This window comes from Lotus japonicus, chromosome 1, assembly GCF_012489685.1.
Source record: "Lotus japonicus ecotype B-129 chromosome 1, LjGifu_v1.2".
Lineage (NCBI taxonomy): Eukaryota > Viridiplantae > Streptophyta > Magnoliopsida > Fabales > Fabaceae > Lotus > Lotus japonicus.
Window position 1 is genome coordinate 70,685,584 of NC_080041.1, and position 17,630 is coordinate 70,703,213.

At 35.7% G+C, this 17,630-nt stretch overlaps 2 protein-coding genes across 4 annotated transcripts; both read right to left on the minus strand.

Moving 5' to 3' along the window:
- Window positions 1-2,023: 2,023 nt before the first annotated feature.
- Window positions 2,024-4,592, minus strand: LOC130744529 (pentatricopeptide repeat-containing protein At5g27460-like; the record flags this gene model as incomplete). The annotated part of the gene is given in 4 exon segments (XM_057596706.1): window positions 2,024-3,189; window positions 3,696-3,825; window positions 3,828-4,127; window positions 4,130-4,592. Coding segments are annotated over 3 exon segments (882 nt in total), but the record flags the coding sequence as incomplete, so codon positions are not given.
- Window positions 4,593-4,894: 302 nt separating this feature from the next.
- Window positions 4,895-8,305, minus strand: LOC130745133 (uncharacterized). 3 transcript variants are annotated; one of them, XM_057597283.1, is made up of 6 exons: window positions 8,135-8,305; window positions 7,851-8,058; window positions 6,665-7,450; window positions 5,752-6,561; window positions 5,542-5,660; window positions 4,895-5,458 (listed from the first exon to the last, which is right to left on the minus strand). In XM_057597283.1, exons 3-6 carry the CDS (start codon window positions 7,437-7,439, stop codon window positions 5,132-5,134), a joined length of 2,031 nt encoding a protein of 676 aa, XP_057453266.1. In that variant the 5' UTR covers window positions 7,440-7,450; window positions 7,851-8,058; window positions 8,135-8,305; the 3' UTR covers window positions 4,895-5,131. The 3 variants fall into 3 exon arrangements, with proteins under 3 accessions (XP_057453266.1, XP_057453265.1, XP_057453257.1); XM_057597282.1 differs by having other exon boundaries at window positions 6,665-7,551; XM_057597274.1 differs by having other exon boundaries at window positions 6,665-8,058.
- Window positions 8,306-17,630: the final 9,325 nt, after the last annotated feature.

The window sequence follows — 17,630 nt, forward strand, 5'->3', positions numbered from 1 at the left end:
TTGGAGTCCTCCAGCACGTCCAGATCCCCTCTCTCCTACCCCTCGTCAACGGGTAGCTTGGTCACTCCCTGATTAAAAGTCATATAAATGCTCTCCATAGATAATTAGCCAACACTATACATAGTGGTCAAAAAGAGAAACAAACATTTAGCCATATGAAGCAAACAATGTCAGTAAAGATAATGCTCTAAAGTATGAAGCACCAATGCAAACAGTAAAAGACGAGTTATTTTGTTTGGAATACAAGGTATAACCAACTGGTGTTGCAAATGAATAAAAAAGTTAGTGACGTTACACGTGGAATTATGAATCTCACTTAGTGAGATAAGAACTTTGTTGTTGTAAGTTGTAACACATGGAACTTTGGAGTCTTTGTCAAGCAAAATTATCCTATCTTCAGAGATGAAGTATATTAATATATGTGCAAGTACTACTAAATAACTCCTGGGATAAGGATACTATCTCTTGGGGTAAGAAGCAGAAGAATATCCTAAATCACAATTCAACTAAAGAGAAAAAGAGACATATAGACAAAAAGACATGAAGATCAATAATCAAAATTAGGCAAAAACACGTATAGGTACCACTAATTGTTCAATCTAATAGAGTGTTATTTTATAGTGCCCATGTAGTAAACTCAAAAGCCTATAAACCTTTTCTATTTTATAATCTGTGTTTTACATAAAACCTACAATTGGTATCAGAGCTTTCTTCTTAGAGGGACCTGTGAGTGAACCCAATACAACCCCCAATAAAAGCCTATAAACCTTGCTTCAAATCGCGCCGCCTATGTTTGATGGTGATAATTATCACATCTGGGCAACAAAAATGGAGGCTCACCTAGAGGCAAATGATCTCTGGGGAGTTCTTGAGGAAGACTAAGAAGTTCTTCCTTCACCAGCCAATCCAACTATGGCTCAGATTAAGAATCACAAGGAGAGGAAAGACTAAAGAGCCACTTTGTTTGCTGCTATCTCAAACATTTTCACCAGAATCATGACAATCAAATCAGCATTTGATTGTCATGATTCTGCTGAAAATGTCTTGTGAGACAGCCTTTGACTTTCTTGCTTTCCTCTCCTTGTGATTTTTAATCTGAGTCATAGTTAGATTGACTGGTAAAGGACGTCGTAGTCTTCCTCAACAGCTTCCCTAGAGATCATTTGCCTCTGAGGCTCCATTCTTGCTGCCCAGATGTGATAATTCACCATCAAACACAGGCGGAGCTAGAGCTGTGTAAAGAGTTTCAGAATCCATCTATTTGATGAATTGAAGGTTTATAGGCTTTTGTGGTGGGTTGTTCTGGGTTCACTCACAGGTCCCTCTAAGGTAGCGTTTGGTGACGGAACAGAACATGACAGAACAGAACGGGACATAACAGGATGGAACGGGACAATAATGTTTTGTGTGTTGTGTTTGGTAACTCCAAGTCAATAGAACAGAACCTTGATTTTAATTACAAATATAACCATGCACGTTTAATATTTGATTGAGGAAAACAAATTGAACTCAATTGAACATTTTGCATAGAAACCGTTTGTTATTGCTTACTTCATGAAATAATAACTTATTTCTTTAAAATAATCACTTATATATTGTTTAAGTTGTTTCAGTATGCTATTGAAAAAAAACAGAAACCTAATTATTTATTTAAGCTATTTTAAGTGTGTTTGTTTAGATTGAAAAATATTGGTTTTTAACTATAATTTTTTATTTTATTTTAAGAGATTTTCATAAAAGCATAAGTTGATTCGTGTTTGACTACTCTTATTAAAATCACTTTTTTTTATCTCTTCTCATCTATCATCATAGATTTTTATTATAAGCTAAAGTAACTGTTTCAAATAATCTGTTTTCAGCTTCAGCTGAAACAAACACAAAAAGTGATATTTTGATTAAAAAAGTGCTTTTTGATTTTAAAAGTGATTTTTTATTTTAAAAGTGATTTTTTGATTAAAAAGTGATTTTTCCAAAATAAGTTGAATCAAACGCACTCTAATGGACTCGTTTATCATTGTTTACAAAAATTGATTTTACTTTTGAAAAAATAATTGATTTTTTTTGAAAAAGTAGATTTTCATTTAACTTTGTCTATAAATATAATAAGTGCTTTCAATTTTAGAAGTGATTTTAAACTGTTTAGATACATAAAATTTCAAATATAAATTAGGGGTATTTTTGAACTTGCAAAAGTTTTAAGAGAGTGTTCTGATCTGTTCCCTTTCGTTCCACCCTTTTCCAGGGAACCAAAGTGTCCCGTTCCTGGAGCCTTCTGTCCCGTTCCGTTCCATCTTAAAAACATAACAAACACAGAATGGAACCCATGTGTCCTGTTCCGTTCCCTTCCCACCTGTCTACCAAACGCTACCTGAGAAGAAAGCTTTGATAACAATGGTAGGTTTTATGGCAGAAAATGTAAAACACAGAGAAGAAGAGAGACAACACGTGTTGAGGAAAATAATAGTTTTCTATTCAAATTCAAATTGATCTAAGCAGCAGTACAATAAATAATGATTGAAAGCAAAATAGAACCTAAGCAGGTAACAAGATTTCAGCAAAACAGAAATTAAAACTGACTTGCTCCTAAAATATGGGAACCACTTATTGGCTCGGCTAATCCATAACTGAAGCAGTAAAAAAAAAACAAATAAAACGGGCAGTTTTTTTTTTTGACGGGATAAAACGGGCAGTTACAAAAGCAATTTCAACAGAAATATAAGGGTTCGTAGAAACATAATATGGCTTGCAATTAGATTGGTTGATGAAATGACTAAATGAGTACTAAACCATCAACGGCACATCAGCACAGGAGGAGTTTTCTAACAGTAACACATTAAGAATTGCAACACAAGTACAGGGTTATATCATCCAAAATTGATTTGCATTGGTAACTGGATTACAATGTGAATTTTTTGTCTACTCTCTTGACAAATTAGAACACATCTACCATAGCAATCCAGCATTCTAAAATTCTTTGAAGGCAAATTATAAGTACGGATGGTTTCTCACAGTATATTTAAACATATTTGCTTGAGGTGATAGGGTTAGAGTCATGTGTTTACAGGAAAAATAAAAAATTCATGGAGGAAAAAATAAAGAAATACAAGGTAATAGGGATGAGGAAGAACCTTTTTTTACCTGACTGCAGCTTTCCCCCCATTGGTTGGTGGCCATCCTTTTTCTCAGATTCTGAAAACATACCAAAACCTTTAAAGTTACATTTAGAAAATTCTAGTTTCAGTAATTGAGCAGTTGAACCTGGGCAATTTTCTTAGAAAAAGGTATGACAGGAATGGAGGAACCTAGAATTTTTGTTTTTTTGCAAGCTAGCGGCCGATTATGATAATGCATCAACAGACACAAAGAAACTTATGTTAACCATACTGAAATGACTGATTTGCAGCAAACCATGTCTCTGTTATTTTGAAAATCAGATGTCAATACAAATTACAAATGTTACTTGCTTCCAAAAATATATGAATATAGATATGGTGGTATTAAGAAGAAGGTACATGAAGTGCAGTCTTCCTTCTGAGTTTTATGTCACCATGTTGCATGTTGGTTTCTTTGTTATATTAAATTTGGGCTCTAGTATAAAAATAAATAATGTCTATGAAAAATGATTTACCCAATAAATAAAATTGACTTCCAGATTACTCCTACACCTCTAAACACTTCTGCCTGAACATACGCACCCAGAAGAACATTAGAGACTCTGATATGTACAACCACCCTTTTGCAATGTGTGGAGATGCAATGATTCAGCTTCTTCCATTAATCCATTCCGCACATACGCACCCAGAAGAACATTAGAGATTCTGATATGTACTTCCAGCAATTAGATTTTCATTCCATGAAGATTGTCTTGGCTTGTACTATGTCCCCAAGCTTCACCAAACATGTTAGCATGCAAATGTAGTTGGCACAACTGATTCTTCCACCAACTGCCTTACTAGCTTCCCATAACCGCAAGACTCCTTCCTTTTCCTTCAAAGAGGCATATATTGTTATGAGGAAGAAGTAGCCAAGACAGCCAAAGGTAGATAGTTTCTTCTCAGCATTTTCTAGAGCTAGGATGGTTTTGTCTAATTGTCCTGCTTTCATATCAACATTGGCTAAAGTAGAAGACTGCTCCATCCCACCTCAACATTCTCATCATTTTGCATTACTCTAAAAGCAGTCTCTACTGCTGCAACCCCATATCCTTCTCCCTCACCACAAGCACTCATCCAAAGGTTGTAGGACATAACATTAAAGAGTACTTTATTTCGTTTCATTTGGTGGATAACAAGTGGTACTTTCCTGTAGTCATGTGTCACCATATATAGTTTCATCATCTCATTATATGGGTGAGGGCTCACCACTAGCCCCAGTTCATAGAGCTTGACCATAGAAGTCTCAGCTTTACTAGTGTCCCTATCTCTTACATAGCCACGCAAAAGTGGGAGACAGGCAGCTTTCTTTGCAGCTGAGTCAGCTAGGATTCTAAAATATTCTTCAGCCTCCGTTATACCATAAGTTTTAATGATCAACTCCAATTTCATGGCATGATCATCTGGGATCGTACGGAAATTCTTTGTTTCTTTTGGTTTTCAATCCATTTCAATACCTGTGATGATTAATCAATTTAAATTGCTTAATGCATTGAATAGACATTGATTCACAAAATACATAAATTGCATCGCAATGCCAATGAGTAAAGACAAGCTCATCAGAAATTGGAAGATCCATGATCAGCAACAGTACATTACGCAACAGGTAAGCAGTCAATCTAAAAAAGTTGCCTGAAGCGGCTGACCTTTAAATCGCTATAGTGGTACAGCAGATTGCCAACCAGCCACTTTATGAAAGATAGATGACACAGTGCAAATCTTTAATACGACTCATAAGTGAATGTTCAATACTCAAAGTATTCAATTGAAGACACGCCATTAATAACTTGAAACTTTAAAGCAAAATCATCATCAATGTAAGACACAATTAAAAACAAAAAATAATAACCACAACAAGAAAAACGAAATAAAGAGTACAACACCAAATCCTAAACATGTTTAAGCCTCTAGGGCATAAAATATAGATTCAACACTTGGAACAACAAACATAACCAACAATTCTCCTTATTCCTCATTCCTCAATCCAACTCATTATCTCCAAGATCTTCTGAGCTCTCTTCATCATTATAGTTTTCATCATTGATATACTTGTAGATCTCTTCATCTTCCTCTTCCTCTTCCTCTTCACTTTCTTCATCATGTGTCACTTCCTCCTCTCTATAAGTTTCCCCATCTTCACTCATTTCTCCCACCAGCCACTCATTACAATAATCAATGTCATTCAAGAGAATGGGATCAGTCACGTGACATTTGTCAACACTTTCTTTTAGATCTTGGTTGTACTTAATGAAGACCAAGTCTTCCAACTTTTTCTGCTCAAGCTTGCTTCTCTTCTTAAAATGAATCTATAGTATAAATTATAAAAGAAGTTAGTTTCATAGCCACTACATGAAAATATAGAAAGTAGAATAGTCCAGTATCTACTTACATTCTCAAAAGTATTCCAACTACGCTCACGTCCATATGCATGACAAGTCAAGCTCAACACTTTAATGGCAAACGCTTGCAAATTAGGAGCAGATAATCCATACCTCCTCCACCACTCAGCTGGAATGCAATAACCAAATAGCATTGTAATTTACATCAATTTTTCATGTACTCGTGTAATTAAACTTTCATGAAAAGTACTCTTACTTACCAGGATTCAAAGTGACCCTATGTCTTATGGCCAATTTGCAAGAAAAGATTCCTTCAGCTCTCATATATACTGCCAACTCACTTGTAACCTTATCAGCCCCTTCATCTGTTGGTATCAGCCTCTCCATGCATTTATAAAGTCCCATCATAACTTCTGGATCATTTTTAATTTGTGATTTGCCATAGAAGAACTTTGGGTTAAGAAAATAACCTGCTGCATGCAATGGATTGTGACGGTGGCATTCCCATCTTTTGTCAATAATGGCAAAAATGTCCTTGTATTCGACTTCATTTCCATGGAAGGATTGTTGAATAGCTTCCTTAGCCCTATCCATTACTTGATATATATAACCCATTGCAGGATTTTTTTCATTACAAACAACCCTAAGAACATGTGCAAGAGGCCCCATAGCTTTAAGAGAATAAACAACATCTTTCCAAAATCTAGCCATGAGCACAATGTTTGTTGCCCTTTTCCCCTTAGCATCCTTAGATCTATTCGAGCTCAACCATTCATCTGAATTGAACATCTTTTTAAGGTTGTCTTTTTGTTTGTACAACCTTTGCAATGTAAGAAATGTTGTAGCAAACCTTGTGACTCCATACCTAACTAATTCCCTTTTTTTTGTGAACTTCCTCACCATGTTGAAGGATGATGAGTAGCTGTAAATAAAGCCTACAAGAGAGATACCTCTTTGTATTGTCCTTTTAACTCGAGGAATCCTTCCAATGTCTTCTAACATCAAATCCACACTACGTGGAGCACGTGGAGTCCAATAAAGATTTGTTCTTTTAACTTGTAACAATTTACCTAGGACCAAATTAAATGAACTTAGATGAATGTCAATATCAAAGCAAGTAATAAATAAATTAACAATGAAATTGTGAAAACTATATATAATTTTAGTTCTTACCAGCCAATTCATATTTGCTGTTGTTGTCAGTTATCACTTGAACAACGTTCTTTTCCCCAATCTCCTCTACAAAAGTATCCAACAACAAAAATAGCTTATCCCCAGTCTTCATATATGCAGAAGCATCAACGCTCTTGACAAACATGGTTCCAAACAAACAATTCACCATTAAATTAATCAAGGTCCTATTCTTCTTATCTGTCCATGCATCCACCATAATTGAACATCCAAATTTCGACCATTCTTCCATATGACCCTTCAACATTTCCTTCGTTTCCTTCAGTTCCTTCTGAAAGAGTGGATCTCTCAATTCACGATAGCTAGGAACCTTTAGGTTTGGACCATAGCTTCCAATGGCTTCAACCATCAATTTAAAGCTTTCTGAACGCACAACATTTAAATCTATTCCATTCGTATAAAAAAACCGAGCTATATACTGCATAACCCTAGCCCTTGCTTCTTCCTCACAAGCATCATCTACACTTGTTTGCCTCTCGGCATTTCCTAACTGAAGTGAATCAGTCAAGCCTTTCCCACTTTTACCTTTCTTGGCCTTAAACACAGTCGCAGGAGTATCACTTGACCACGCAGCTCTTTTTCGCCTTCCAAAATTAACAATGGCCTGCATTTCTTCTTCGTCATCATACTCTTGCAGCAACCCAGCAGTGCACACATCAGCATCAGCCATCTTCTTCTTCATCTTCTTCTCAGCAACTTTCTTACACAACTTCGGCAGACCTTCCTCGCAAGCATTGAAACCCCCCATTGTATACATCTAGCTTTTTCCTATAGAAACCCCGCCAATAGTGACTTTGCCACAGAAATCGCGTCACACACACACTAATCCTAGTGTCCCAGCTGCAAAAGGGGCTGAAAATACAGTGCTCCTTGAAGAGAAAAGCGTTCAGAGTGAAAATAGAGGAGGGAGCATGCAAGAGAGAGGTTTGAAACAGAAACGGCGCAGAGCAAAAGGAATAGCAAAGAAAAATGGTCTCAAACCCTAGAAATGTTTCTAACGCAAAAGAAATAGCAAAGAAAAATGGATGGGCAAAGCTGGGTTTTCACTCCCGGAGCGGAGCGTAGCGGCCGCGATAGCGGGGGAGCACCGTCGCGGCGCTATTTGCCGCGATTGACTAGCACACAATTTTGAAGCAAAAGTTGGAAGAAAAGAAGAAGAAAACCGAACCTCAAATGTGTGGTGGTAGCGTTTGGATTTGAGGAACGTTCTGGAGGGTGGAACCACGTTGCCATGGTCGATCCAATTGTGAAGCACCGGCAATGGATTCGATTTCAGCTTCGTGATCAGGTTCTTCAGTTCGTGTTAGTGTGCGAACGCTGAACCGCCAGAATCTGCGGAGGTACATAGGCTTCGTGCGCCGAACACGAAGCTTATGCTGCAAAATTTTCCGTTATCAGAAATAGAAGAAGGGATTCGGGAATGGTTTAGAGGAAGATTCAGGGCGGCGTTACCGTATCATTCCGGTGGAGAGGAAGCGGTTCGCCATCCAGCTATGGCGTCGCCGATGAAGGTCTTCGCGGCGATGCACGGTGCTCATCCTTGTTCCGGTTGGATAAAGAATGACGTGGATTGTCAGTTAACAACGATACCGTTATGCTCTGAAACCGCGAGATGGGGATTCGATGAGTAATGTTACTCACACACCTCTCTTTTGAGCTGTGTGAGGTGGAATGATGAGAGAGATAGGAAGAAAAGAAAAAGTAAGAGAGAGAAAGTATGAGATGTGATAGATGGTAAGAGGAGAGAGATAGAAACAAAAATTTGTGGAAATGAAGTGTTTTAAAAATGAGGTGTGTATATATCATTACTCGGGATTCGATTTAACACTCCACTAATTAAAAATGTCACCTCACTTAAAATACTTTCAGAAACTTAATTTTTGAAATATTTTCAAACTTAAAAATCATAAGTATTTTTCTACTTAAAAGTGAGATGTTGCATTGTATTTTGCACTGTTGATGATAATTAATTTTGGAATTTAAAATTCTAAAATAATTCGGAACTTAAAAATCCGAAAATAGGGGGTGTGAAATCTTGTAGTGGGGTGGGAAATCTAATCCCGAAGATGCAGTATCTTTAGCGCCGGTTAAATTCTATACTTGAAATTTAATTTATTTGTTAAGTTAAAAGTATTTAAAAAATACTTGATTAATTTAATTTTTAGGAGATGAAAGTATTGGTAGTATGAAACATTTTTTTTAAATATTTGAAAAGAGTGAAATGAATAACTATATAATATTAACTCTAAATATAATAATATATTAGTGGATGAGAATTCAATCGAGTATTTTTACATGTGGAATTTTTATAATTAAATCTTTGAAATTTCATTCGGTACAAATCATTTTACAAAACACATTCAACCCTATAAGCAATCCTCAAGTTAAACATTACATGGGTTAGTAGTTTTGTTCCCACCACGCTTAATATGACTCGAGAGACCAGAAACAGTTATTAAAGAAGAGGATTTACCCTTAAAAAAAAAGGATTTACGATATTTAATCATCCTATGAAAGTTTGAGCTATTGCACAGTCTCGCAATCTATGTGTCCAACACAGCTTTTTTTTGGTCGAAATGCGTCGAGCAAAGTTGATCAATCATTTTCTAACACTATTTTATGGAAGCCTAATATGAAGGCGTTTATTCTTCAGTCTAGGACCGGAAGACCGTTCCTCTTTCTTTTTCTTCAATCAAAAGAGTTGTATTTATGTCTTTTTTTGCCACAAAGGTCATTTCAAATTTTGTTTGTATTATGTGAGCCAAAATTCAAGCTAAGCTCGACTCGGTCATCGTGTTTGATTATTTACCACCCTTCAATGGCATTAACAGTGATAAATTCTTAGTTCCCCGCCAGAAATTGTAGTCTGAATCCAGTCGAATAAATCGTTGGACCTTGCATTTTTTCTCTCCCAATCGAACAATAAGGAGTCCAACAAGTGGTTAATGTAGGTCGAGATGCTCCAAACATCAACTATTTGACTCATATTGCGAGTTAGTATTTGGTAACATGGGTTTATGTTCTAGATATATAATATGGTTGAAGATGGATGCCATTATGTCAACAAATTAAGTTAATTAACAATACCATAGTTTCGTGGTTTCTCTCATCCATTTGTTGCATGCCCCATGGATTGCAAAGTAGTATTTGTAATTGAATTCAAAGGAACCAAATCCCTTGATACACTTTGGATCAAAGGCAGGGTTATACACATTGTACTGAATCAGGTGTTTTCTAGACCATTACGAATCCCTATTAACCAAAAATCCAGAGTTTGGTTTTTAGGAGAGATCACTGACATTACAGGTTTTAAGTACACCATTTAAGGCATACTCATGCCCGACTAGCCACAAGTTGTGGTGGCATTTCATTCTAAGGATTTTGAATATAAATCATTTGTTGGGGGAGACAGGGGAGCCCATGGCCGGGGAGCATGACATCAAGAGAACTCGACACCACATCTTAACCAAAAACCTTAAGGTATTAGGTTTATGGGTCACATCTCTTATAAAGTCTTGCTCCCCGGCCCATGAGCTCCCCTGTCTCCCTCAACAAGTGGCATCAGAGTCGATGGTTGGTGTAGTCATGGTAACGGCTCCTTGTGTCGAAAGTCTTCCTAGCGCTGTGGCTAGGCGGTGGGTTCCGTTGACGTGGTGAAGCGAACGACGGTACAAGGATGTATATTCTTCCGCGGAGGGGGCCCATGATAATGTGGAGGTGACTCGCACTTAAGGGGGAGATTGTTGAGAATTCAAGTGCGGAGTTTCAACACAAAAAGTTGCACTCAAAGCATGTGACTTCCTTAAGTGAGGACTTCTTCTGACCTGAGGATTCAGATTTTCCTTTTGCCTTTCCAGAGCCTTTGTATTTGCTCTGCCTGTGCTTCCAGATGCGATTGAGTCTCTTGGAGATCAGAGTCAGATCATCTTCATCAGAATCTTCTGATGCTTCTTCAGATTCCTCTTCTTCAGCTTGAAGAGCTTTTGACTTCTCAACCTTAGCCTTTTCAGATTTAGATTTCAAGGCTATGGACTTTTTCCTCAGATCTTGCATCTCTGAGCGCTTCAGCTCATCGCATTTCAAAATGCTGATGAGTTCTTCTAAACTCATATTCTCAACGTCTCTCGTGAGCTCTATTGAAGTCACCAAAGGCATCCAACTTTCAGGAAGACACCTGATGACCCTTATGACATGATCTTTTGTTGTGTAGCTCTTGTTGAGAGGTCGTATGCCAGCTACAAGCAACTGAAATCTGGAGAACATTTCTTCAATGGACTCATTTGGCTCCATGATGAAGGATTCATACTTTTGGATCAAAGACAATGCCTTTGATTCTTTGACTTTCTTGTTTCCTTCATGAGACATCTTCAGAGATTCAAAAATGCCTTTCGCAAACTCACGATTTGTAATCTTCTGGTACTCTTCATAGGAAATAGCACTTAGAAGAATTGCTCTTGCTTTGTGATGTTGTGAGTACAGCTTCTTTTGATCTGCAGTCATCTCTGACCTTGGGATCTTTTTGCCATCTGCATCAACTGGACGCTCGTAGCCATCCACAATAATATCCCAGAGATCTGCATCGAAACCCAGAAAGAAACTTTCCAGTCTATCTTTCCAATATTCGAACCTTTGACCGTCGAACATAGGAGGCTTTGCATTGTAACCATCTCTTTGAGTTTCACTGGTGGTGGCAGCCATTGTTTTTCACACCGGCCCGGATCACTGAACACTGTTAGGTGTGGTAATCAGAACTTGCGCTCTGATACCAATTGAAGGTATGAAAAACGGTAGAAAGGGGGGGTTTGAATAACGTTTTCAGTATAAAATTTCCACCTTAAAGATTTTGACAAATCTTTCGAGAACTTAAGTGCTAAAGATAAGAGATAGAAAAGCACACAAGGATTTTATCCTGGTTCACTTGATAAATCACTCAAGCTACTCCAGTCCACCCGTTAAGGTGATTTCTTCCTTCTTAGAATGAAGGCAATCCACTAATCAGGTAAGAGTTACAACTGCACTTGAAACCTACAAGTGACTAACAATTACACTGACTTAGCTCACACTAAGATTCACTCTCTTAGTCTTCTCTAGGATCCGATCAGCCTTGATCTCCTAAAGGAACTAAACAAACTGTTTATCAAAGAATTGTTTACAAGAGATTTGCTTCTAAAAAGCTAATAGTAAACTCAATGAATTTCAGATGAAAGAAAGCTTAGAAGAATTTGAATATGTCTTGCGCGCATGTGAATGCTTCTAGCCACTTCTTTCAGTCTTCAGCCTCTTTATATACTCCAAGGATTAGGGTTGAGCGTTGCATGAAAAATGCTACCGTTGGAGGGCAGTTCTGGAAAATCCAGCTTCTGCTGTGTCTGAGACTGTTAGGTAGGTCGTCAGGAAGGTACAGTTGCTTTTGTACTTGGATAGCGACTTGACCTTTAAACCTAGGAGACTTCTGATCAGGGGAATGCTTCATATTGGAACTTGTGAAGCCGGTTGATCAGAGTCAGAGGGAAAGCCCAGATCCTCTGACCATTGTTTCTTCTGATTCTGAACTCAGAGGGAAGAACATGGTCTTCAGAGTATCTTGCTTCTGGACAACAGAATTTCACTAATCAGCTTCTGGATCTTTAGAGTCTTCTACACCGTCAGAATATCTGAGCCTTCAGTGTTTCTTGGTTATCAGACTTTCTGGATCTTCAGAGCTTCTAGTGACTGAGTCCACATCAGAGTTTGTATAACTTCATAACTTCTGAAGCTTTTCCACTGTTCATACTGAACATGGTGAATGCGAAAGCGTTGCTTGGGTTGCTCTTTATACACAGTGCTTCTGATTTGTGTGAGATTTAGTTGAGGTCAGAGCCTGTAAATAACACACTCAGAAAAACACGTTAGAGTACCACAATTGTTCATATCAAAAGGTTAACTTGTAATCATCAAAACATAGAGTTGTACTACTAGATCAAAACTTGATCTTACAAGTATGGATCTGGAATGATCACATCTCACGAGATCATGCATACATGGCTGGGATGGCGGGAGGCAGGTCTATTTTGGTAAGTGGAAACTTAATTTAGTTGACACTGTTTGATTAATGTATTATTTTGAAGCTACTTTTGTGTCTGTTTTATATTTTGGTCCATGTGTGTGTTGGTTGGTTGAATTAGGCTAATCTGAAATCGGAACCTCGAAGAATCAAGGAGTCGTTGGACATACGCAACAAGAAGCTGAAAGAAGGAAATGGGCAGCAGGCAGGAGCATAGAAAGAGAGAGAGAGAGAGAGAGAGAGAGAGAGAGAGAAGGTTGATTGTTGATTGGATACAAAGAAAGCTAATAAAGTGGATATATTATTGTCAAACAAAAGCTATACGGGATAAGATTTTAAAAATTATTCTAGTATTTTAAAATGTAAATTTAAAAAAAAATGATTGTGTATCAATTTCATACTTTAGTCTATGTTGTCACTTATCAAGCACTCTCTTCACAACCTGATGCAGAATTGCACAAGATAGTGAGCAAAGCACTTCATTCATATAATTTTGGTCTTCTATATTGAATATTTTTCTACTTCTTTTCTCAAATTTTAGGGGTAGTTGATGGAGCATGAACTTTATTCATAAGAGTTCATATCCAAGTGATTTGAAATGTGGAACTATTGACATTGAACATATTGGAGTGGAACATATACACTGTCATTTCCTTTTCTTTTTCTTATTTAATCACAAGTTACCCTCACTGATGTGTGCAATATAGAAAGGTAACAATATTTGGATAAGTGAAATCTTTTACTAATATAATTTCATAAGAAACTGACATTAGTAGCTACATACCAGTATGTGCTTGAAGAAGTAACAATATAAAAAAATGAGGCCCCCATTTGAGTTGTTGAGAAATGGAGAGAGGGTGTGATTGCTCGTGCTTACTTTGTGCTTTTCACTGTGAAATTCATATATGTAACTTTTGTACAAAAAGCTGTTAATTTGTTCAGATTTCAAATGATTGATTCTGAAAATATATTTAAAAGATATTTCTTTGGAAGATATAAGATCACTTCTCTATCAGACCCTGGAAATTTGTGTTGAAGATAGTTAATTTTGGAGAGTACAATTGTTTTAGGAAACAAGGTGATGTCTGTTCAGTAGGAGCTGCTCCTGATGGTGTTTTTGGGGTTCGAAGTATTTCAGTTCCAAATTTGCTGGAAAATAGATTGATTAGAAATTCTTCCTCAAGTTGTTTAAATGAAAATGAGTTTGGGATGATTCCTTTCTATTATGATTATAATTGATGTATCAAATGATGTTTCACATTTTGTATGTTTAATATAATTTCAATATTTTTTAGAGTACAAAGACCCGGTGGAAAGGAAAATTTTAATGAAAATATTGTGATGTTAAAACTAACATGTTAAGCACATGTCATTGACTCTCGAGCTTTGCTTTTTTTTTTTTAAAGTACCTTGAAATTAGACAATTTATAAAGAGAGTGGTTTTGACACCATATCGAGCTAATTCTGATGAAGAACTTGAGTTTTTCAAATCAAATTTTTTTTTCCACTACAAGCATGCTTATGTTGCATGCTTATGTATGAATTTTGCGATTTGAGGAAACTTACTATTCGTGCTAATGTACTATAGAATATAAAGGAATTTTATTGCTTTTTATGTCAGGAAATTTCCAGATTAAATTTTGTTTTATAGGAAATCGTAATGGCATTAAAGTCTCAATCAAAAAACTAAAACAAGAGAGAAATAAAGAAAGAATCAATTAAATTGAATAATCATAACATTAATTGAAATTTAATTTTGAAAATATCAACTTAACTACTTCACCGTCATATTTGTTAAAGATTCCATTCTCAAGATAAGGGAACACTTTAGTTAGTATTAAGAACAAATTCTATAAGGAAAAATAATAAATTTGGACTAACATGAGTTTAAGAAATTCTAAAAGTGAAACTAAAAGCACCCGTGTATCACTTTCATTAACTAAAAGTAGGAAAAGAAATTCATCAAACAATATAATGTACTCTTATTTTTGTACAAATTACAGGGTTAAAAGTTCCAACGGGGAGGTACATTTTAAATGAAATTACTTTCATGATAAAACTAACATAAAAAAAAATTCTTATAGTTTATGTACATTCTTTATAATTTTTCAAATAGTTTTAAGAGTAAATATAGAATAAGTATGAACGAGCATTTTAGAAAAATCGTTAATATCATTCCAATACCTTTTTCATTATTGTAAAATAATTTTAGAAGTAAATTTTACATGAAAATACTAGAAATGTAAATTTTAAGAAAATCTCACTGCTTTGAAATATAATTTCATGTAAACATAGTTTTCTTTTATTTTTGTATAAATTGCAGGATGAAAATATCTCACGGAAGAAACATTTTACATGAAAATCTATTCCTATTAAAACTATTAAAAATTATTTTTTCATAATTATGATATAATGAAAATGTAGTAGTAAAATTATGTTATATGAGGATTAGAAAAAAATTCAATGTATATATATATATATATATATTAAGTTTACATTACATTGTTAAAAACTTTTACGGTAAGATATATTTTCATGTCAAAAATAATTTTGATATAACTTCAATGTATTTTTTTAATTTTTCAAAATATTTATGTAAATAAAACTATAGAATATCTCCGATGCATGAGTATAAAACTAGATATGTCAGATGAGCTCATCCCAATTAGTCTTGACTCAATAATGGAATAGATTAAATGTACATATCTTGACCTTCCGCACAGAATGAAAGACCCGCAATTATTTCAAGATAGAGTAATATTAACTCCTACACTGGAGGCGGTTGAAATGATAAACACTTACATGCTTGGCTTGATAGCTGCACCAGAACATGAATATCTGAGCTCCAACTCTGCCTTGCGATCTTATGAGCGTTCTGAAATCCGAGGTGAGTGGTTTACCACATAATTAATTTTTGAACGACACTAAAAGTTAAGGAATGTCAAACCAAAAACTATTATTAAAAGTTGGTATTCCAATCATGCTTTTGAGAAATATAGACCAAGCAGCATGTTTATGCAATGGAACCAGATTAATTGTTGATGAACTTGGTGAACGTTATATTGGTGCAACTGTTATCACTGAAATCAATGCTAATGACAAAGTGCACATTTCAATAATGGACTTGGCTCCTTCTGATCCAAATTTCCAATTAAATTCAGAAGAAAACAGTTTTCAATTGCAATATGCTTTGTCATTAGCATCAACAAAAGTCAACGACAAACACTATCTCAGGTTGGGCTCTTCTTTCTGAGACTCGTCTTCACTCATGGTCAGTTATATGTAGCTCTCTCTAGAGTACGCTCTAGAAAAGGTCTTAAACTTTGAATACTGGATGAGTCAGGCAAACAACAGACCAGTACTATAAATGTAGTGTTTAAGGAAGTTTTTGGAAATGTTTGATGTGAATAACACAATTTCATTTATTTATTCTATTTTTCTCTTCATATATTATTACATGATTGACTTATGTATAATTTAAAAATTATATATATATATGAAAACTAATTTATTTATTACAAAATTCTAACATAAAATTCCGTGCAGCGCACGGGTTATCGTACTAGTATATATTATATTATATATATTTATATAATATGTGTGGACGACACTTTCAGTTGGAAACTGGGAATAGACCTTAACAGTGTTTAAAGTCTCTCATCTTCCTCTCAACAATTGATAATACGGGTTTTCCGGAATCCACTTCCAGAACGCAATGATTAAACATTATTATTTCGTTTTATTGCTATGTTTGTCACACAAGTGGTCCAATGATTGATTGATTTATGCAATGATTAATTTTTATGAAACTGTTTCATTAGAATCTAAACCCAAAATTAAAAAAAAGGAAAGAGTAATGTGCAAGTTCCACATTAATGCAATTTGCCTAAATTCAATGAATCGCTGAATTTTTTAGCTATTAACCTTTTTTTTTATAGGCAATTATAAATATATTGAAGAGAAGTACAAGGGGTACTTCAACCCAATACAAAAAGGAAAATGAAGCAAAAGAACAAGAGGAGAACATGTACAAAGACAAAGACCCTACTAGTGTTAAGGCTACCCACCCACTACCTCCTTAAAAAAAGGCTTTACAAAAGGGGCCTCATTAAAACCTTACTAGGATAAAACCCACATAGAAAAACCTAATAAGGAAAAAGAGTACCCAATTTATAAAGCCAAAGAAAAAATTCCAAGGAGGTTTACAAAGAGATAAATAATCCCACACTAAAACCCACCCCTAAAACCAAATGCCAGACCTTCCAGGAGCTAAGTCTTCATCAAGCAAAATCCTTATTGGAAGAATGCAACGAAATCAATGAAACAATTAGGCTCCCACATGCTATACACAAAGTAGAACAGGTCACTATATCAAAGATAGCATTGAGCACTAAATCAATTCCTCCTTTATTTGGCAAAATTATGCAGCAAATACACTGGTTGTCCAACCCTCAAACGACAAGCACTCTGAATGAACTTTTCTAAGCCAAAGATCCAACTCTGCTCAACCAAAATCAGCAGCACATAAGCTCCAAGTCCCTATGATCCTTGCCAACCTCACCCTCCATCTTGACTATCAATCCAACCAGAGCCAAAGCAGAAGTTAATTACTTAATTACCTCAAACAAAGAAATTTTCCAATACCATAAATCAACAGAAACAATTAAAAGAACCCTGCAACCTCCAGCCCCCTATCAAATAAAAAACTCACAGCCACAAACCCGCATCAAACTTGAGAAATACAGGACCCAGGGTCAGATTTCCATTCAAACATGGAACAACGAAATTCCCTTTCAAAAGCAGAAATCCAGCTCCAAGCACGCCATTGAATCAACTCAAATACCTGTTCTAAATCCGCATTATCATTTTTGAATACTACATTATTACGAGTTAACCAAATAGACC

Excerpts from the sequence above, each read along its gene's own strand:
- LOC130745133 (XM_057597283.1), bottom strand. The coding sequence starts at position 7,439 with ATGTATACAATGGGGGGTTTCAATGCTTGCGAGGAAGGTCTGCCGAAG. Across the intron at positions 6,562-6,664 it reads CAGCAAATATGAATTGGCTG|GTAAATTGTTACAAGTTAAA; the intron begins GTAAGAACTAAA and ends ATTTGGTCCTAG. Across the intron at positions 5,661-5,751 it reads TAGGGTCACTTTGAATCCTG|CTGAGTGGTGGAGGAGGTAT; the intron begins GTAAGTAAGAGT and ends ATTGCATTCCAG.